The 23,071-nt window shown below is 32.6% G+C and overlaps 1 protein-coding gene across 1 annotated transcript in view; it reads left to right on the top strand.

The window, feature by feature from the left end:
- Positions 1 to 1,222: 1,222 nt before the first annotated feature.
- The window catches only part of LOC119835849 (adenylate cyclase type 6), a 111,160-nt gene continuing 89,311 nt past the window's right edge, over positions 1,223 to 23,071 (top strand). The window contains exons 1-2 of the mRNA XM_038360886.1: positions 1,223 to 1,503; positions 13,764 to 13,961. Of these exons, the coding sequence (XP_038216814.1) occupies positions 1,402 to 1,503; positions 13,764 to 13,961 (300 nt within the window). The 5' untranslated portion in view covers positions 1,223 to 1,401. The remainder of the gene's footprint in view (positions 1,504 to 13,763; positions 13,962 to 23,071) is intronic.

Here is a 23,071-nt window from a genome sequence, read left to right as displayed (position 1 = left end):
TTCACCACGTGAATCAGTAGCATTCAGATGCCAATATTTCTGTCTCCCACAAATAAACAGTGTTACTCTTATATACCTGTATTTCAGTAAAATGTTTGTTTTGTTAAAGCTATTTTTAAAATGAAAAATATACCAGTCACGCCTACAGTTCAACGAAAGACTAATCCCACATCAGGATTGAGTTTTTAATGTCTTTTTGTTGCTTTAGACAGGTGGAATGTATGTTAGCTTAACAATTATAATAAAAGTTATGCACGAAGCTCGGCTAAGCAACAGTAAAACAAATTAAAACTGATACATTTACAACTGTCAATTAGTGCTTTGACTGTCGGTTTTAATTTGATTTTAGCCTTTATTTCAGATCACATCTACACAGCGGACTAATATTTCACAGATTTTTATGTTTGAGAACAAATACATTTTTCATCATCTTAACACATTTTTCACATCTCAAAATAAAGCTCTCAAAATGAGCCAAAACTTTCGTTGTTTAACTGATATATCGTTGAAAATATATTTTCACCAATCACGGTTCATTAAGAAATTAATTTCTAAATGTACGGTATAATTGAGTATATTAGTGTATTGTGATCCCGGCTTATAATAATAATTGCACAGATTAAATTGGTGACTCGTGCATCAATGATAATAGATTGATGTATTAAATCCGATAATCACTTTTACTCAGTGTTTAATAATTTAAGTGAATTTACTGATCGCATTAATCTGTTAATATTGCATGACAACGTGATTATGAGTTATGCGATGTAATATGATTATGCTGGTTATTGTACTTTATGAAAGATCATAATATAGTTCAGAACATTAAGCATGCTCCCTCTAAAATGGTTTTACGATTTTGATGTCATTCGGTTGGGTATGCAATTGTAATATACAGTTTTAACACGCATCTTTTGATTTTTTATATCAGAGTGGCAAACAGATCTGACTAATAACTAGCGTCAACCATGTGCACCATTTGTGAGGTGATGTCTCGGAAAATGTGTTACCGATTTTGTGAATGAAGGTTATACAAAGGAGGAGAGGAGGAAAACCATACGGAGTGTCCGACTGTCCTTCATCACGATATTTAATCCAGTTTAGTGAAAGTTAGAATTTTATTTGATATAACTTGATATAATTCAAAATTACTTTTGAATCTTGAAGAAGCATGAAACCGATCCTCAACGAACTAACGTTAAACTTATTGTTTCAGATATCTTCCCCCTGCGCTCCAGCCCCCACATCCATCCGTAGTTTTCGTGTTTAATTTAGTAAATAAATAGTCTATTAAAGTTTTCATCATCTTGGTGTTGTACAATAAATAAGATGTAGTTTAATTAGTGTTAGTGGTTTATGTGTGTTAAGCGCTAGAGACGCATTATGAACTAGTGCGCGACCATGTCGCTGCCAATGAAGCGTTCGTTTAGTTCGGAGGGACACGCGTCCAAGCGGGACTGGAAGATGAGGCTCAGCCTGCGCAGCCGCAGTGGTCATAGCATGGTGAGTGACTTTGAATTATATTTAGTCTAAATAATCCTTTATTCTCATTTAAAACTTAGTTATTTACTTAGGAATATTTATATATAGAAATTAAAGAATGGTCTTCCGGGCGTAGTTGTTTCGAGGAAAGTATTTCATTAACTTGATTATTCCAGGAATGATTGATCGTTAAGTTTGTGCTCAGCTAGTCTCTTTTTAAATAAATTTTTTAGCTGTTTTTATAACACAAGGTAATTTATTGTACCTTCGAATGTAAAGCATTTTGGCCCAATTTCTATAAAAGCGGCATCTATGTGGATCCGCACTAACTGATATATGGTTTTGTTTCTTTGCATTTGTGACACATATTAGTAGTAGCAATAGCCCTGATTTTTTACAATACTGCCCAAAACTTTGTGGGTAATGTTGTTTTTCAAATAAACCATTATATTCTAGACAGAAATCTGTACCAATTGTGTAACACACATATTTACATTTAGGCAAAAACACTACACTTTAAACAAAATAATCTACAAAACGTACCACTCAATCTGACGCATTAGTTTGTAGGCCATCATGAATAATTTAAATTGACCCTGAAAGGTGTCGTTCCTACTAACTGACAGAAAGGTAATATGGAAGTTGTCCTTTTTAATTATTATTAAGTGAAGTTACTGTTTTCATTGATATTTCTGAGACGAGTTAAGATTAATTTTTGATAATCATGTTCTTCTATGAAATGTTAAACGTGAAAATTTTTATATTCATGGTAAAAAATGTTTAGCAAATAAAATTAATCACAATGTTGCAGAGTAGTTGTCGATATGTTGCTAGAATAGTTGTTGCAGAGTAGATAACGCATGTTGTAAAGTTATCGCCTGAAGAGCAAAAACGATTAAACAAAGATTGAAGTAAAATGTTGATCAATGTTTAAGAATTATCGCAAGAAATATACGTACGAGCATACATCCTCTTCATTGTCGAAATTTTATTTAAAGGTATAAAATTATATGTTATATTATAAAATAACTTTGAAAGAAAGAAATAGTTTATTTAAATAAAATAACATAATTTCTTGGTTCGACTTAAGTACCTACAATGGCGAATTTATGGACTTATTTGTGTTTCATTACAGTAAATTTTCTTTACAAAGAGATCACCGATGTTTCTAGAAGGAAGGTTTCCCTCCAGATGCTAGAATTGGAAATTACAACAATTTTTTATGAAACACGGAAAGAATCACGGCAATTAGCGGGCGATTGACGGAGTTATTTATGTGATTAATAATTATAAATGGATTCATACGATTGTGCACAGTCCAAAAGTACCTTATCGCAGAAATTCTCACACACATATTCACTCCATTACTATTTGGTACAGATTATTGGGTAATTATTTATGTTATCATATTGTTTCATTTTTTTTCATTTTTTTTATTTTTTTTCTGTTTTTGTTTCTTGTAATAATAAGATCACTTATGTTACCCTCTATTTGTTTGATATCCGCGCGGGGGGCTGGTGACCTGTTCCACAGACTTCTATGTAGTCTACTTCAGGCACCAGTCTCTCACAACGTTATCCTTTCTCTTTTCTGTATTTTTAAGTTTTTGTTATGGACTAATGTTGTGAGAACTAAATAAAGATGATTTTATTTATTTATTTATTTATTTACCTTATTTATATTAGATATTAGTTTTACACACACACCCACTAATTGTGTTTATTATTCCGAAGCATACAATGTGAAGCAAAAGTTCCCCTATTAATATTGCCTTTTTATTCAAACATCATTACTTGTGATATCTTAAAAGGCAGTCCTAACTTTCGAATAAGAAACTAAGGTATCAAACCCAATGACTGTCCATTTATCCCTTTTCTACTCGATTCATCCATTACGAAAAAATACCCCTTGTCCGTTCTGCTCAGTACTTATTGGTGTCCTGAATTATTTATTTAATGACCCTCATTTGGTTTCCGGAACACGGAATGTTTGACGTGGACCCTTTTACGTGGCTTTTTGGAATGTAATTGCCATTTACTGAACATGATTTCATATTAATATTCACTGTTAATAAAACATAAGTTAACAAAGAAATAAAGTTTTAATGTATGTTTTGGAGTAGATGCTCGCTGAGTTTTTAAATCTATTTTTTTCATAAAATACCTCTCTAAATAGGTTTCAATAATGATATTTAGGCAGACCAACAAACACACAAACAAAGAATATAGGACTTATAGACAGACGGGCGAGCAAAATAAATAGATTTTTCAGTATAGTACTACTCAAAACGGCGAAGGAAACCACCTAAAACAAATATTCATATCAAATAAAATAAGTTACGACATATGATGTGTAATGTGACATCTGCCAATTTGCACTTGACCACCCTGGTGGATCATGGCCTGAACCCTTATAAGAGGCCTGTGTCCCATTAATTACAGAAATACATTACCTGATGACTATGATGTTGATGTGATCTTATTGAAACGCAATATATATATATATATATATATATATATATATATATATATATATATATATATATATATATATATATATATATATATATATATATATATATATATATATATATATATATATATATATATATATATATATATATATATATATATATACTTATGAAATAAGTCGAAAGTTCTTTATTCAAAATTAGGTTTCTTTAAGAATTATAAAAGTAACATAAGAAAAGAATCTTATAAATTGAGTCTGTTCTTGAAGTGTTATTAAATATGGTATGATTTTTACGTAAATATTAATTTAATTAAATTATTCTATACGCTACTTATAATATTATTAAAACTAGTGATAAATTTATAGTATCTTGTCAAGAATGGGTAACTTTCTTTATAATGCACTTCATTAGGGCTAAAAGCAATTTTATTCAATTATTAAAACCGACGCTTTAAGCAGTAGCTCAGCGTGCTTTGACTCTTATCGATAAACAAGAGTTTATCGGTTTATACGGTTTACGGTTTTATCGGAAGACGGTTTTTTATAGTATGAACTATAGAGCCTTACCTTAATAGGTGCCATTCGATGTGACAGAAGTTAAAAAGAATAAACTATTTTATTTTTAACCATTAATCCTTGATATTGAAAACATACTTAGGGTTGATTTTAAATTCTCAAATCTCAAAAGTACCAGATTACTTTCAAGAGTTTTTAATCACTTAATAAAGAGCGGCGGCTTACCTTATAAAATACAACCAAAATGAGAACCTCCCACGCAAAATCATATAACAATATTAAAACTAACGGATAATACGAGAGAATAAAAAAGAAAATGAGAAAATATTCGGTAAACAAAGGTAGTTTTATTTAGCTGTACCAACACATTACTAGATTGGATTGCCGCTTACAACCTCGCTCCATTCTTTACTTATTTACCTTTTATATTATTATATCTCCATTTTTTTTCATAAATTTCGCACAACTCTATCCAGTTAAGTAAACAGATCTAGTATGGGAACTATGTAAATGTATTTAATAGATTTTTTTCTACAAAAACATTCGCCTCTATGGATAATTAATTGACTAACTGACTAACTACTGGCATTAGAAACTTTTTTCCTTTTATACTAAATAAATTTATTAAATTTGTTTTAAATATACATTTAATACGTTATTACAATGTTTCAACGAACTTAGGCAATCCGAAAATGCGTTAACTTCTTTTGAATATCGTAGCTTAAAAACTTGATTATTTATTATTGAAGATGTAGCTTACTAATGGAGTAAGAATACTAAAAACGTTCCAGCAGTTTTTTCGTAAAAACGTTACAAACGTACAAAAATACAATGATACAAAGTTTACTCTTTATATATAGTGTACATAAGAAATCGATCACTTTTCAAGTATGTTACAAAACATCTATATAATATTCTTCAATATTCTTCAATCGTAATATCGAAATCTCAATCTCCCGTGAAATACAATTACCAAGAAAGTACTTTGTATTCACGACGCAGTCGAAAATAGCTCCAGCGACGCACAATTTTAACTGTTATCGATATATAATCCTATTTTATTATCAATGCTATAAATAATTACAATCAATAACACAAAGCTTTCTGTCAAAATTTTGCAAACAAACCTCGGAAACTTGTTTTTGTCATAACGGGCAACTAAGTTGGTTCAGGTTGATTCGCCTGATAGTAAGCTAACACCCCCGCCCATCGACATTCGCAGAGATAGTGCCTCTGTGAATGCACTACCCGCTTTTATAAGGTAAGAAATAAGGAATGGATGACGACTGGAAAGAAGGAATGGACTGGGAATGGCGAGGAAAAGAAAACGGGCCTGGAAACAACTGGACCTATTTCAGAAATTCTTTCACCTTTTGTATTCGTGATTTCTGATTGCTATAGGCTATATATAGATAATTATACTGTAAAAAAAAATTTGAAAAATTATTTCAGTGTTATATATATTAAGGAAGGCTATATATATATATGTACCGAAGCCGCCGTGGACCGCTAGTTAATGCTATACCAGGGTACAATTATTATAAGATTAAAAGATACATAGAGCCTACGTAAAACGAAACGTTCTAAGGTATTCAATGAACTGCATCCTGCATTTCACGGCATATCTAACTGAGAAAACAAAAGGTTTAGCCTATTATATAATCCTTAAATAAATCAATTTAAACAAAAACGAATAAAATACGTTTCGAGCAGTTATTTCTTGCCAGAACTATCAGTCTCGAACCCCCAAATAAACACTAAGCCATCACTGCTTTATCTAATTCAGATGTAATCTACACAAAGACATAAACACAAATGTAATACAGTTATCCGAAAACCGTTATATTTCCATCCGCTTGATTTCACCGATCAGTCAGTCGCGTATTGGAAATGATATCTAGCTAGAGTAGCTGTTGTGATTGATTGTTCATCAGAATCCCATGGAAATTCAATTTTACCGCCACACGTGTATTGGTGGATGTTTGGATGCACTTTATTTGTTTGGCGCTGTATCTTGTTAGCGGGGAGACTTGAATGAAAAATTCTTTATTGTACCTACAAAATATATTTTAAAATAATGTATTAATTATTTATCAAAGCACAGAAGGCGGCCGTATCGCTGGCAGCGTATTCTATTAATGAGATATTGTTGTGCGTAATAAATAAACCAGAAAAAGAATTTATATTAACAATACTACAACTAAATAAATATTGACCTATTTATACAAATATATACGTATACAGAGAATATATCCTATTAATATTATAAATGCGAAAGTTTGTAAGTATGGATGTATGGATGTTTGTTACTCTTTCACGTAAAAACTACTGAACCAATTGCAATGAAATTTGGTACGTAGACAGCTGGATAACTGGAATAACATATAGGCAACTTTTTATTCCGATATTCCTACGGGATACGGACTTACGCGGGTGAAAACGCGGGGCACAGCTAATATGTTATATGCCGTAACGAGGAACTAACCTGTTATACATATTAAAGATTCCATAGGTACATACATACAAAAACACATAACAAGATATACATACTACAGAGCCAACGGCTAGCTTGAAATCTTATTGACTTTATAGGTTTATTATTAAATGCAAAATTTTGTTTGGATGTGTGTATGTTTGTTACTCTTTCACGCAAAAACTACTGAACCGATTGCAATGAAATTTGGTACGTAGATAGCTGGTCAACTGGAATAACACATAGGCAACTTTTTATCCCGATATTCTTAAGGGATTCAGACTTACGCGGATAAAACCGCCGGGCGCAGGTAGTTTGTATATAAACAAATATTCTGTTCCAAGCAACGAAACCAACTTGCCATAAAAAAGTCTATCCTGGTAGTTGACTTTTCAACTACCTATCTATCTTTATAGAATCAAAAGCTATAGCTATAAACATTTATAAAGTTTTTATAAAACGATGTCTAAATCAGTGGCTACAACCAGTATTGCCACATTATCGGCCCTGTTTCCGTAATTAATGAAAACTATTTCAGTCTCATAAATACACATCAATCAATGAGCATTTACAACTGAATTTGCACGAACTCCCGGCCATACTGAATTTTATGAGCCGAACTCCTGTTTATTATTCCACTGGCAACGCGTGCTATGTTATTTTACACCTTATTTCCATCAGATAGGTTTTGAAACTGGCTTGTACGTGAAATGCAAGTGAAAAATTACAACAAAAGCAAACAATTTATACCTTATCACATTGTAATAAGTAATAAAATGTATTCCTCATTAAATTGTATCGAGATAGAATGACAACTTGCAACGATATTCATGTTTTTGCACGCGAATATTACAGTACAATAAAAAAAGATTAATTACTAAATAACAGTTGTATTGTTAGTTGTTACTTAAATAACAGTGTAGTATTAGTTAATATTCGACTATTTGTATGTGGTAGTCGAGCACGCTTCGGTACGAATTGGACCAGCTCGCATCGGGAAAGTACCACACCCCCACAGAAGAGCCGCGTGAAATAGCATCTGCTGTGTTTCGTTCGGTGAGGGGGGGGGGGGGGGGCGGAGGCCCTTATATCCTATTCCTTACCCTTCCCAGTCCTTCCCTTTATTCCTCTCGCCAATCCTTTCTTAATACCTTTCCAGTTTTAATTCGGCAATCCATTTGTAGAGGCGTAAGGCTTACAATCAACCTTACGCCTCTCCAAATGTTCATGGGCGGTGGTAGCGTTTACCATCAGGCGGACTACTAGCTCTATTACCGACGATGACATAAAAAAAAAGAAAAAAATAAAGGAAAAAAAGTTACTTAAAATAGTCGATATCAATCTATAAAAAAATGCCAAAGTCTGTGACAGTCCCTCTCCATCTGTCCGTAACGCTGTGTCAGCTAACACCAGAACTCTGATGTTGATAATCAATCCTAATCTAAAAGTCACGACCATGGATTGATTTAGCAATCCATTTCCTGAGAAAAACCTGTCAACACTCGTCCCTAAATAGTTGAAATAGAGGCGAGAAGTCTTAACCCGTGGATTTATTCAAGTCTTTGATGGTTATTTCAGTGTAGTTTGTTTATTTATTTATTTAGTATTTTAGATTTCTACTAGATATCCGCTCCCGGAAAATCCCGTAGGGATGGGGTGCTACAATTAAAAGTAGCCTCATAAAAATGTATCTCCGGCCTCCTAACATTTCCAGGCACAAAAATCATACTACAAAATAGATCCGTTGCGATGAGAATCGAACACAATCGCTCAGACATATTTTGGCATTTATAATAATAGTAAGGATAACATTTCCAAATCTTAATGATCGTACACGGAAGTTTGGTTTACAATAAAAAACTCTGAAATAATGCGTATCATTAACACGATATATAACATCATGTAAAAATTTTACATAAAGACGTATTGTTATTCAAAATATATCTTTACAGCTTAATAAATCTCCTTTTTAGATATACTTTTTACTAATACACTAAACACCTGCCTGTCAATCTTAAATATGGAATACTAAATATTATTTTCACAAAAAAAAGCAAAAGTTTTCTAATTAATATTATTCGAAATCGATTATTCTTCTTAAATCTTATATTTTATAGAGCTTTTGCAGATATGCAAACGAACGAATTAAGTCAATTAATATAATACAAGAATCGAAATGGTAAAATTCTAACGCAGTAATAAAATTCACATTACCCGCAATAACATCGATACAAACTCCACTCGCGTGCGAATTTCTCTTTGAAATACAAGGGATAGTTATTTATTGATACATATATATTCCATACATATCAATTGCGTTTTACCCAAGCAAAACAAATGTGTACGAGATGAGTGTTGTCCTTCCTTCGGTATATCTAAAACAATCGACATGCGCGTGAAACAAGATTGCCACTTTCCAATTCTTGTAACGCAATTAAGAATTATTTTTCCATTGTTTTGAGTGTGGGAGTCAAGCACGCTCACGATTGGGCCAGCGCGTACCCGGGAAGGTACCGCACACACCGCAGATCGGCGTGAAATAGAAACATGTGTATCATTTTGGAAATTAAAGACTTTTAAACGGATTCTAAACGCGATTTGTTCATTATATTACTAACCCGACGTTTCGAACACTTTACAGCGAGCGTGGTCACGTGGAGAACAATAATATAATGAATAAATCGCGTTTAAAATCCATACTAGCTGTGACCCGCGGTTGAAACCGCGTAAGTCCGTATCCCGTAGGAATATCGGTATAAAAAGTGCCTATGTGTTATTTCAGTTGTCCAGCTATCTACGAAACAAAATAGTATTATTATTCACCAATAGATGTCAGGAAAAAAAAAACACGAATAAAATACGAATATGACATTTTCTAAAAAAAAATCCTAGCTAGATCGATTTATCGCCCCCGAAACCCCCTATATACTAAATTTCATGAAAATCGTTGGAGCCGATTCCGAGATCCCAATTATATATATATATATATATATATATATATACAAGAATTGCTCGTTTAAAGGTATAAGATAAAAGTCTTTAATATCAAAATGTGTAATACTCGCGTAAAACCAAACACATGAAAACAATATACATGTTTATCATACATACTACATATCACTACTATCGACTGTTAAGACAACAAGAAACTGTACTACTAAACCTTTAATAAATATGCTTGTCAAATTTTCTTTACTGATAAGCCTACTAATCGTCCGCAAAAGTAGTCCTCTCTCTATAATTTTAAGTCAGTCCATATTAACTTACAGATTATATAACACAGAAATTAAAAAACCGATATGGTTGAATTTTAATGTTTTAATTTACATCCAAAAAAAGGTATTTAGAAAATACATTTATTACTGTTTGTCGGGTATCTAGATGATAAAAGTTTTAAAGATAAAGCCGAAAGCGATAGATAAATGTAGGCTCAGGAGTATTGAATAAAATGAAGTAGTCAAAAGGGATACATTCTAAAGCCCACTCTGCTTACAATAGATACAGTGGTCGACAAAAGGCTTTGCGGCGCCCGTCGGTAACGTCTCATACAGTCACATAGTTATATATCGTCGATGTTTTGTTCTGAAGCTATCTGATTCGCTTCTGTTACTATGGAGATTTTCACATTGTATGTGGATGTAGTAAAAGAAAAACTAAAGGGCAATCATTAAATGCATTTTCTTTTCTTTAAAAAATAAAGGAGACTTCTTCTTTGCGTAAATTTTTCCATCTATAGTATCTTATACCTTTAAACGAGCAATTCTTGTATATATATATAATTGGAATCTCGGAATCGGCTCCAACGATTTTCATGAAATTTAGTATACAGGGGGTTTCGGGGGCGATACATCGATCTAGCTAGGAATTATTTTTAGACAATGTCATATTCGTGTTTTATTCGTGTTTTTTTTCCTGACATCTATTGGTGAATAATAATACTATTTTGCTTCGTAGATAGCTGGACAACTGAAATAATGTCATATTCGTGTTTTATTCGTGTTTTTTTTTCCTGACATCTATTGGTGAATAATAATACTATTTTGCATCGTAGATAACTGGACAACTGAAATAACACATAGGCACTTTTTATACCGATATTCCTACGGGATACGGTTACGCAGCACGCTTACGCGGTTTCAAGCGCGGGTCACAGCTAGTTAAGAGACAAACATCAGGTGGCATTATAAATTTCTGTTCTGTACAAAATAAAGCATGCAATCGCAAACTCTGATAAATTGTGGTAGAGCAAGTGTAGTCATGTTAAAACGATACAATATCCTACTCCTACTAATATTATAAATGCGAAACTTTTTAAGGATGTGTGTGTATTTGTTGCTCTTTCACGCAAAAACTACTCAACCGGTTGCAATGAAATTTGGTACCTAGATAGCTGGACAAGTGGAATAACATATAGGCTTTTTATCCCTATATATTTAAAGAATATTGTATAAAATTAAATACTCTCAACACAGCTGAGCTGCTCTTTATCTACGTCTGCAAAAAGGTCGTGAAATGTGATGCTTTATAAGCTAAGGAAGTCGTCTTGTGAGTTAATTGCGCAGAACATTCAAAGAGTAAAATTGCCTAAGGTCATGATTATGTTACATTTAAAACTGTCGAGCCGGAATGCATTAATTGACTGCTTTAGAACGAAAAGGTATTCTCACAAAGCTTTATAATACAGTCGCATAAACGTTTACAGTTACCTTTTACAGGATTAAATGAGCTTTCTGTACGAAACTGGCAGTTATTTAATAATATTTTTTGAATAGCTGCTATTTAATTTAAAAGTATCTTTTTCTTGAGACGTTTCTTGGTGAAAATTATTTTCTGGAAACGGAAAATCATATAACGGAGATGCAATAACCGTTTTTATTCGAGCCTTCACACAGTTTATAAGCGAAGAACATATATTTCTGATTCAGGTAAAAGAAAATCCTTATTAATTCTGGTTAGGTTTCCGAAAGCTACCCTAATCCCCTTATAAACAACTTCCCGGTAACCAACCTTAGTGGCTTAACAGCTAGCAATATTAGTAGTTTACCCTGAGATCCTTTTTGTTCAAGATATATATATATATATATATATATATATATATAAAACGTTTACTCGTTTAAAGTTACTAGATTTGAATATATGATTGTTTCATAACATTTTCAATAAAGATATCGATGGCTTTGCAACTGAAATGTTTCAATTAAACTGACACAGATAGATGAGAAGTATCAATCATGTGGCTGCTGCCTTCGTTGTACTTTCATATAGACGTCCTTGTCTTTTATACATCTATTATGTTTGGAGTGAAAGAAATAAATATATAATAAATGACTTTCTTACACTGATAAGAACTATATTCGTCGAATTCGTGAGAGGGTGTTAAAAAGGTGGTGATGATGACTCTGAAATGTGTACTGTCCCTTCTTTGTTTGTTTGTTTCTTTTCTAAATGTTGTTAAAACATTTAACTTAATTATTAATATAAATATTTTCATTTCTTCTATATATTTTGATTTTAACGAAATGTACCCTTCCTTGCATTACCTGCAACTCGTATGATAAAGTTATTCATGAGTGATTATAGTTTTCCAAAAAAGCAGTAGTCACAATTTAAAGGAAAATTTAATAAGACTATATTACACAATAGAATATGCAACAAATATTTAATATGAGATCCAAGTGAAGTCCAAGTATAGAATAAGAATCGTATATGGCACCGTGACTGTGGTATTCAATTTTCATACACCCGGCTCTTTGCTTTGTGCACTGGACCAACAATGTACGAGAGTTCCTTTGTCAAATATTACGTTACCTAGCTGAAAACATGTCATGTCCTACCCAAATTTGGCTATATTGAGAAACATTGAAAATACCGATAATAAATAAATTGTTATCGTCGGTACGATTGGATTTTGATTGGGTATCAAGCGAATTTCCGTGTATGTAAATGGGATTTGTAAATCTATATATAACTAGGCAGTATGTGATGAGCCATATAATAAAACCATTAAACGACTCATCACATACAGGAGATTGGCGGTTTGTGTACAACTAAATCGAATATAATCAGTAGAATATTGGTGAATGGAGAATTAGGTTTATGTGGAGATGATACGTGGCTGTGCGTCGTAATTTCCGGAATATGAGATTATGTTCAGATTAATATATTTATCATTATAATATTACATAAAATGATATGATATATGCATTAAGGTTCTAGCTTAAAGCAAATCTAAGTATGAGATATTTAAACAGCAAAAAACGATACAATTTTTATTCAAAACATGCAACTGTCAACTGTGTTTGTACGTTATTCTAGTGTGATTTTCACATGCATACAAAAGTTACACTATCACATGTCATTAATGAAAAAAACAAAATACCATACCTACACAATAATTAGTCGCATTTTAAAAAGCTGTTTTATGAAATTCATTTTTTCACACCGTCTATAAACACGATACAGATCTCTTCACTCTTAACTACTTTTTACTTTATGGTCTGATTGACAAAGCCGTGCGGTACACTCTGTTTGTAAGAGACCTTAAAGTTCGCTAAAATCTATGAATACATAATTGTTTATTAGGCGAACGAAATTATAATTAATTTCGTTTCCCTTTACGCTCCTACTGATCTTTAACGATTCTTATGCTACATTGTCAGGCTCAATTTTTATACGCATGTAGTTCCTCAAATCAGATCAAATCACGAGCAAAACAGTAGTTATAAAAATCATTTATTTATATAGAAATCAATTTATTAAAACCTCGTTCGTTTGTTTATTGTACAATTAATTATTATTTAAATAATATGTATTTTATAAGGACGCACTGCGAGGCCGCCGCTGCGCCTCTCTCCGGTCCGCTGGGACGTCGGTAAGGGCTGACGACTCCGGTCGCTGCACGCCTGCCGCCGTCCCACGCGCCTCCTCCTCACCTGGTGAACACCAGACCCCGAAGAAGTCCAACTGGGAAGTCATTGAACACTTCTCGTCCAACCGGAGCAAGAAAAGCCCGACCTCTGTGAGTATTTCTCCTATTCCGTAACCCGTTCGCTAGTTCCTCATTAACTTACTTCAAATAGACTTTAGAATTTAATTAAGAATGTCAAAGGATGTTGGAGATAAACATTGTTGACCAGTTAAATATTGCGTCATAGTAAACCGGAAGGGACTTTTCTTGTGGTGTAAGTGCACTTTACAGCTTTTTAAACGACGTAGCATTTACAAGTCACAATCAACGGTAACAACAACTCTAACGAAGCTTAAAAATATTTGATTAAATAAACTCGAAATCAATAATACTTTCAAAAATCATAACACCTCGAACACAGTACGAATCTTGCTAAGATAAATTACAATAACATTCTTCGTCATATATTTTAATTACACAATAATTGAATATCCATGTAGGCAAAAGTATTTAAAAAGTAATTTAAAAGTTAATCTTTAAAAATACTTATAAAACAAGTATTTTTTGTACGATAAAAATACCCGTTAAATAAAGATATTCAAAGGCATTTAGTTCTTTATCGGCATTTGCTCCCCTTAATATTTTATAGGACTAACAGATTGAATTGGATACAATTCTATCTACATTTACTTTATATATTTTGGGTAAGTTAAAATGAGATTGACCTATTTGTGTTATGTCACAAACACTCAGGATAGACAATGATTTGACATAGTTGATTTCATTTGAATCTTATAAAAATAATACGAATTACGTGTAATATATTTAACCCCTCAATATTTCTTTGATGAGATACCAATTCATATTTTACGCACTGTTTGAGATTTTAGATAACGACTCCGCAGCAATCTCGGAATCGGCGGTAAATTATCTTAAATTTATATAAATTATTCATTGCGGAAACATGACGTCATCAGGATAATGTTGAGGTCTACGAATTTGAAACGACAATAATGGATAAAAACAGCTAGAATTGTCCCATTGTGCAATAATATTGTAACATAGGTGGCCTGTTTTCTTTTCCTCTAAATCCAAATCCATGTTTTTATTCCCACTCGCAATTCTTTCCTTATTCTTTTTCCCTTAAAAGCAGGCAACGTATTTGCAAGCTAGGCTATAGGCTAGGCTCTAATACTGATACATGGACGGTGGTGATCGCTTACCATCAGGCAAACAACCAGCTCCCTCTAACATAAACATAAAGAAATAGTATCAGAGATAAAGTAACTATTCTTATTCAAGTAGAGAAGAATGCATCAAGAAAAAATCATAACTAGTAAATAATGTACTCTTATTTGCAGCAATGAGTTTTACGATTTGTTTATGTAGCAAAAGATATTACGAGTATATGTCACTCAAAGAACTTATTCGAGCGCCATTGCAGATATGATATTATTGCAGTAATAAGATCTTAAAATAAAATAAAACTTTTAACATTGGACAGTTAGATATGAAAAAGTTATGTTTTGCATATTAGCTTGGTCGTAATAAGAATGTTCTGTGATTTTACACAACTGCCTTAGTGATGCAGTCAGTTGATAACAAATCCAGTCACGAAGACTATTAACTGTGTGACGGCAGGTGGGCCGTCAAACAATCAACGTTCGAACACCAAGGCACTATCCGTACGAATTCAGCTAAACTATTTTTGACAAGTTATGAAAAGCAACATCTGTATCTTAAAAATTATTCATCCAACAGAAGATTAAAACACGATTGAAAATAATCTGATAGTACTAACTCATATAACTGTTTAAAACAGAAGACCACATACACGTTCAGCGGTATTAAGCAGAAGGCGTTAAAGACCTCTAAATTATTTAGTACTAAGTCAATCCAACTCGATCAATTCCAAGTGAGATAAGTGAGAATGAATAGCCAAAAAACAATTTCTTTTTCACGAACGGGTCTAAAAAGCCCTTAATTCGCATTTCTTTTCGTCCACCGCTAATATTATTGTCTCAGTATTGAGTTAGCCCACGCGCGGTTTATGTCTACAAAGTGTAGCTACGTGGGGTGATGGAAGGGACGGTTATTCAATTTTAAATTCAAACATCACGGTTTTAGTTACATTCAAATGCTAGGGGTTTTAAATTACCGTTGAGTAACGTTCGACGTTGGAATTTTCACAAAAACCTGGTCAATTTGATGATGCTTATGTACCTTGTCACAGACAAGTAAAGATATTATTAAAGCAAAAAAGGGTTTTCATATTTAAAGTTAATAGCTATAAGAAAACTGTTTTTCCTAAATAATAGTGTTACATGATCACAGTAGGGAATGTCATAACAAATTACTCCCATAACTGTAAAGATTTCTTTGCATTTCGACGTTCTCATGCAAATGCCGAAAGTAAAGGAAAATCGGCCTGAATAAATATAATATATTAACGCAATAACGTTGTAGCGTACGTGTCTTTGAATATTTTATCTGTTTATGTTTTGTAATATTTTTTCACGCCTTCGATACATTGGATTATTATTGTAGAAGGATCACCTTTTTCGTACAATACGTAAGCACTTATAGAACACGGACAGGGTATAATACTCTTGTGGTTTTAAAAGGCTGCCTTTTTTCTCCATTATAAGTGGTAAAAGGATATCTTAAAACTAGCTGTGTTAGATATAATTTGAGACCAAAATCAACATATGCTTTTCGCGTTTTTAACATCAAATAAAACGTTTCGCATTTAACAAAGAAAGAAGAACAAGCTCGCAATTGGCCAGTTTACTTTCCAAACTCGTGTAAACGAAGTTGCGATAAAAAATTCTATTTAAGTTGAATTGTAGATACAGTCCGCGGTTTTGTTGTATTAAACTGTGTTCTCAGTAAAACAAGTGCTTTTAATTTATTAGCTAGTTTTATATTAAGTCTATCTTTTTAATACATCAACTGTTAATCACGACTTTATTCTTTATTAAATAGTTAGATTAGGTTCCCGGCAAACTTTTTATACCAGGATATTCTTATAACAAGGGATATATACAGATGTTAGTCATTTATCAGACCTCAGGTCTAAAATAGGGCAGTTTCGGAGGAGTTTAGTAACATACGACAATTTATTACATCGGTTTTAATTTTATTCAGAGATGATTGATTATTGTGAGATAATTTTAAGAATAACAATCTGTTCAAAGCATTAATTTGATAAGAAACAGACTTTAGATTGATTGTAGTTATTATTTATAATTTTTAGTTCACGCAGACGAAAACTTTTAAGCATTTTTACTCAAATTATCATGAGTACAGATTACATCCCGGAAAAAAAATTCGTGACATACGCACATAGGCGAATTCCGAATAACATTCAATGGGGGTTTTGAACCGAATAGTTCAGTAAAATTTTCGAAAATTTCTATCTGCTCTGGAGACACCGTTTCCTTCCATCCATCCCTATTTTTCAGTAGCATTTAAAAATCTTAACATCTTTACTAATGCTGTAAATTTTTCATCGGTACAATTGGAACTGTGATGGTCCTGACTTCTATTCCCGATGGAGACTCACAAAAAATGTCTCCGTGTGGCAGGACATAGAAGACTGATCACCTTCTTATCCATAAAGATAATCGATCAGTAAAACAGATGTTACATATCATTTGTCCCACATACACGGGCCTTCAATTTTATTTCATTGAACTCTAAATCTTATTAAAGCATTCGCGCGCCAAATATTGTGATAAAGAGGTGGTCTTTTTTACATACAAATTTATAAAGATGTTTATTATTACTATATATACTAGAACCCCGCCTGTTTCGCTGGCGTAGACTACATAATTATGTACTTAGTTGTTTGTTCTTTAAATTTTTAAAGACCTATCCAATGAAATCATCTTATTATTATCATTAAAATGTTTTTGCGATTGAACCTCATACTGGTATATCAACATATGAAATTTTGACAAAATCTTTTCAGTGATTTCTGAATCATTGAAGCCCATTCAAACCGACAAATATAATAATAGTTTAATAATAATACGTGGGGGGGGGTATCTATAAAACATCCATATTGCATGGAAAATAATGTACAGGAGTGGTGTTCCGTTCCGTTCCGTAAAAAGCCCTTTTATTTTAATATGTACTGAGGCACGGCGTATGTTGATTGATGATGACATATAACGCATCCCTTTATATGAAAAGGAGTGTGATATAATTTTAATTAACGTTAATTTTCTTTGTGAGTATATTAATAAAGAGTATGACATACATTTTGCATTGTATAAATAAAATGCAAAAAATAAATTCGAAAAGGCCGTGTTTCATTGATACATCATTGTAATATTGAAATAATCTTACATATTGAGAAAGTTTACATTAGGTCATGCTAACGTATCAACAATAAAACCACATATGAGTAGAAGTTCCATTACTGAGTTGTGGCGTTATAGGGAGAATTCCCCTCTTAAGTTTCAAATGATATTCTAAACATCAGCATGATCTAACTAATATTATAAAGCTGAAGAGTTTGTTCATTTGTTTGAACGCACTAATACTACTACTATTCCGATTTGAAGAATGCTTTCTGTGTTATATAGCCCATTTATTGAGGAAGGCTATATATGTACCACGAGCAAAGCCGGGGCGGAACACTAGTAATCAATAAAATAACAGCACTATTATTTTATCCGTATGATTGTGTTTCCTTGGAAACCACGCAGTAATTACTGGAAACGAGCTAACAAACGATAGATGTCATTAATTAAGGTTCGAGATTAGTAGCTTGTCAGTTAATCACGTTAGGTAAACAGTGAATAGCTTTCTTTAGATAATGATATCAAGGTAATTTCATGATGAGGTAAATAAGAATCATAAATACAGGTGAAGAGATATATTCACTGCCACACATAAACGAAGATGGATAGCAGAATGTGAACGATTTTAGAAGAATCCCTAATAAATATATAATGGACAATGTGTCCTTTCTCAGGTCTCAAGCCAACTTGGTAGAAAATTTCGTCAAAATTTGTTCAGTAGTTTAGGGGTGCATAAAAGACAGACAGAGTAACTCTTGCAATTAAGCCCTATTAATATATTATAAGCTATTATAATATATTATATATTCATATGGAGCAATAGAGGAGGGATTCACATGGAGCTATACGCGATGCAACTGCAGTTGCTCTCAGCTCAGCAAATAGAATTTAATTACTGTTATTTTATGGATAATAATTATAAAGAACTAGCTGATCCGGCGAACTTCGCAGCGCTATAGAATGTCTTTTAAACTTTCCCTGGACTATTCAAAATGCACCAAAACATAATTATAAAAATCAGACAAGCCATAGTTGAATTTTAGTGAGACTGACAAACAGCAATAGATTTTAACAATTGCACAAAATATATATCAAATCTATACCCGAACAACAACCACATTAATCTAACATAAAGTAAACTAATAATTGAAATGTCAGGGTAAGGGATCATAGACATATTACCAGCTACGTAATGTCCTTTGTGAATGCCCGTAGATTTATCAACTTCTTTGATGTAAACTCAGTTCAATTCACATAGTATCGTAGTATTTACAGTTTAAGTGCCTTCGTTGCTTCTTCGTTGTTATAATTATGGCTATGTCTGAATTCTTTCTTCTTTCTGAATTATTGGGCGTATATTTACCTCTTCCTAAAAGAAAAGCAGTGTGGGCTCAATAGTGAGTACCTCGGAGTTAAAATCGATTAGTCGGAGCTTCAAGACTTAAAAGCATTTTTATTGTTTTTTAACATGATAATATCACCACGGCTCATAAACGGAGAAGTTGATGGTGAAAATATCGTGAGGAAACCGGAGTGTCCAAGAATCGAAAGTTCGATTACATGTGACATCTGCCCGACCGCACTTGGTAAACGCATATGGACTGATGTTGAAGAAGTACAAATCTATAAAATCTTAATAAAATATATTTTTTATAACATTATCTTCTAAGACTATAATTAAATAAAATACCATTTACAGAAATAACTATAAATATATTTTTAATTTAATTAACATGATCAGACAAGGGCGTTGAAGGTCCAAACCTGTTTAAGGGTTGTTTTGATCAAATGTTATAAGATTGCCCCGGGAATAACAGGCCAGGATAAGCTTTCCTGTTTAAAAGGTAACATGCCTTTGGCAATGTGACCTGTGCTCTAACGGAGAGCGGTAAGCGATGATATCTAATACCTTAATTTTTTCCGTATTCCTTTCCATTTCCTATTTCTTTTTTTCCAAATACATCCTACCATGATTCTATGTTTTCTTTCCAGCCCTCATCATTATCACAGGTATCATCAGCTCAATTTTCTTGTCTGGTGGTGATGGTGATGCGGGCAACTTATGACCTATTAGGTCAACATATAACCTTATTGATAATATGAGGTTATATCGACTGTTGTTCTTGTATTATATTTATCTTATATCTTTAAACGAGCAAATCTTGTATATATATATATATATATATATATATATATATATATATATATATATATATATATATATACATATAATGGGAATTTCGGAATCGGCTAGACCGATTTTCATGAAATTTAGTATATAGGGGTTTTCGGGGGCGATAAATCGATCTAGCTAGGAATCTTTTTTAGAAAATGTCACATTCGTGTTTTATTCGTGTTTTATCGACTTAAACTTACGTGTTTTATTTTTTAACAAATAGGAGGCGTTTGAGTAGTCCCTATTTATTATAACTCTTCCTGACATCTATTGGCGAACAATAATACTATTTTTTGGCGAATAATGAAAGTTCCAGCAGATGGCGTTGTTAAGTAACGAAGACAATGAGTGTTTGCTTTGAGGTTAGAATAATTGTTTATATTGTTTTGTGTCTTCTTAATGCACGTGTTCACTTAAAAATGCCTAAACGATCTTGGAAAAAAACGCTTATAAACAATCTAACTTCACGAAGTTAAACCGAGCAAAGCTCGGTCATCCAGGTACTGTCAATTAATATTAGTAACTAGTCCATCTTGGCTTCACCCGTGGTTCGTTTTGTGACTCCATAAGACCATTACTAGTGCCTTAACAAAGTTTATAAATTAGCCAAATTGGTCGAACCGATCTCTGACTGATTTATTATTGATTCCCAAAGTATATTTACAATTAAATACATTATGTATTAGAGTTCTGAGAAGTCACGCGTTCGAAGTACTTTATATTTCATTCGATCAATTACAATTTAAGTCTTACTGTTGATTGTTTGAAATTAAATAAAGTATTATATATTTGTTCCACACCATTCTTTGTATTTATATATATATATGTATTTCAGTATGCCATCTACCACTATATAAGGAAACTAGTCCCTCGTCCCGGCTCCGCCAGGTTGGGTAAAAAAAAAAATAGCCTATAACGCTCACTGATAACTCATATGGATGTACATTACCTTGTATCCTTAAAACTTCATGTGTGAATTATTTCAAGCCACCTTGTGTCCTAGTTTATGTCAAATATCTCTGTTATACAAACCGCTCCCGCTTCGCTTATCGCTGTTATATATTCTTATAATCTCTTTTATATCCCAAGTACAAAGTGCGTACAAACTTAGATTACTTAGCAAGGTTTCATAATGTTGTTATACAAGCAAACGGTATCTCCCACGTGATCGCTTGCAGTTGAACTTGAAAAATTGCAAATAATGAAATTGTAAACATTTGTATTAGAATGTATTTCACTCCCCAAGGATCTACACAAAACTGGAATGTAAAAATAGCGACCTAGCACCTCTACGTGTCGTTGTGTATATTTTAATTCTATTCTAAAGTTGGGTACAATTGTATGACATTTCATTAAAGGATTGCATTTTTTAAATAACGGGTTAAAAATTTTAATTAACAACGTTCATATTACTAAATGATCATTTAAATTACTATCATTTGTTCTTCAGTAGTTATCGTGACATAAAGGAGTGTCAATTTATAATTTAGAAGGGTTTTTGGGGGATGAAAATGATGGGAGATATCTTTGGTAAGGTGTATTGACTGCAATTTGCGATTTATAAATAATGTTTAATGTCAATATTTTCATTTGAAATGAACGGGGATAAAAGAAAGAAATAATTATTTAATAAGGCAGTAATAGCTACATAATATACTGTTGTATTTTCTGTTTGTATTTTATATTTAATGATATTCGACTTAATGTACTCACATAAAAGGTACTAAAGATAAAAATAAATTTTCTTCTTAAAATTTAAACCAGTTATTTTGAGAGTGACTGATATCGCAGACAATGATTTGATATGAATCTTATCACCATGAAGTCTTAAAGCAGTTCTAATTCCAGAGTCCAGGGCACAATTTTATGAATAAGGCGCAATTATTAACACCATAGAAAACACAAAATTTCAACCAATCATACCACTTTATATACACAGTGAGTGTACATCTCCATTAAACTACACGGTACTTCAATTAACTGAACTTACAGTTATTTCACAGCTACTTACTCCGAACATGCTTGGTGAATCTAATACCCGCCTCTGATTTATACAAGCTCCTTCATTACTCCTAGTTAAGAGGATCCAACTTTGTGTCGTTATAAGTGGTTACAAACTTTTCACGCTTCGCCACTTTAATATCTGGCGTAAACAGGCTGCGTTTCATCTATTTGTAAAGGATAAATGGAAACTGACTGAAGTAAATGGATAACTCGTTATGATTTGTTGTCAAAGGTATGAGCGAGTTTACTTAGTCGCCATGTTAGGTACATATAGAGACGGATGGATAGTTTTCTAGAAATTTCTCGATAGTTCCCTCATACACCTGTATGAATATAGTGAACGAGTTTGTTATATCGCTTAATTCATCGATCCCAGAAAATATGTAATATATATTATATCTCAGGATATAATTTAGTAATGATTATAACATACAGAGCGGCTGAAATTCGGTGGAAGGTGGAACAAAGGAATTTATTTATATTATTTGTTGCAAAACCACGGAGTTGAAACGACGAAATGAAAATCTCTTTCGATTTAGGTATTTCGGTTAAATAAAGTCTATATAAATCCTCTTTTATCGTCTTTATGCTTTTTTTTAATCTATCACGAACATTCTCTGTAGTTCGTATTACTATTAGTATAGTATTATGTTATCTGTGGTATTACTACTACTACTATACCTACTCGTTAGGTGGAGAGCAAAGCAACATTTCGTGCGGCCGTGGCCTTA

The sequence above is a fragment of the Zerene cesonia genome, chromosome Z (genome assembly GCF_012273895.1).
Source record: "Zerene cesonia ecotype Mississippi chromosome Z, Zerene_cesonia_1.1, whole genome shotgun sequence".
In the NCBI taxonomy this organism is placed as follows: domain Eukaryota; kingdom Metazoa; phylum Arthropoda; class Insecta; order Lepidoptera; family Pieridae; genus Zerene; species Zerene cesonia.
Note: the sequence above shows the minus strand (reverse complement) of the source record. Positions and strands in the feature narration are given on the sequence as shown.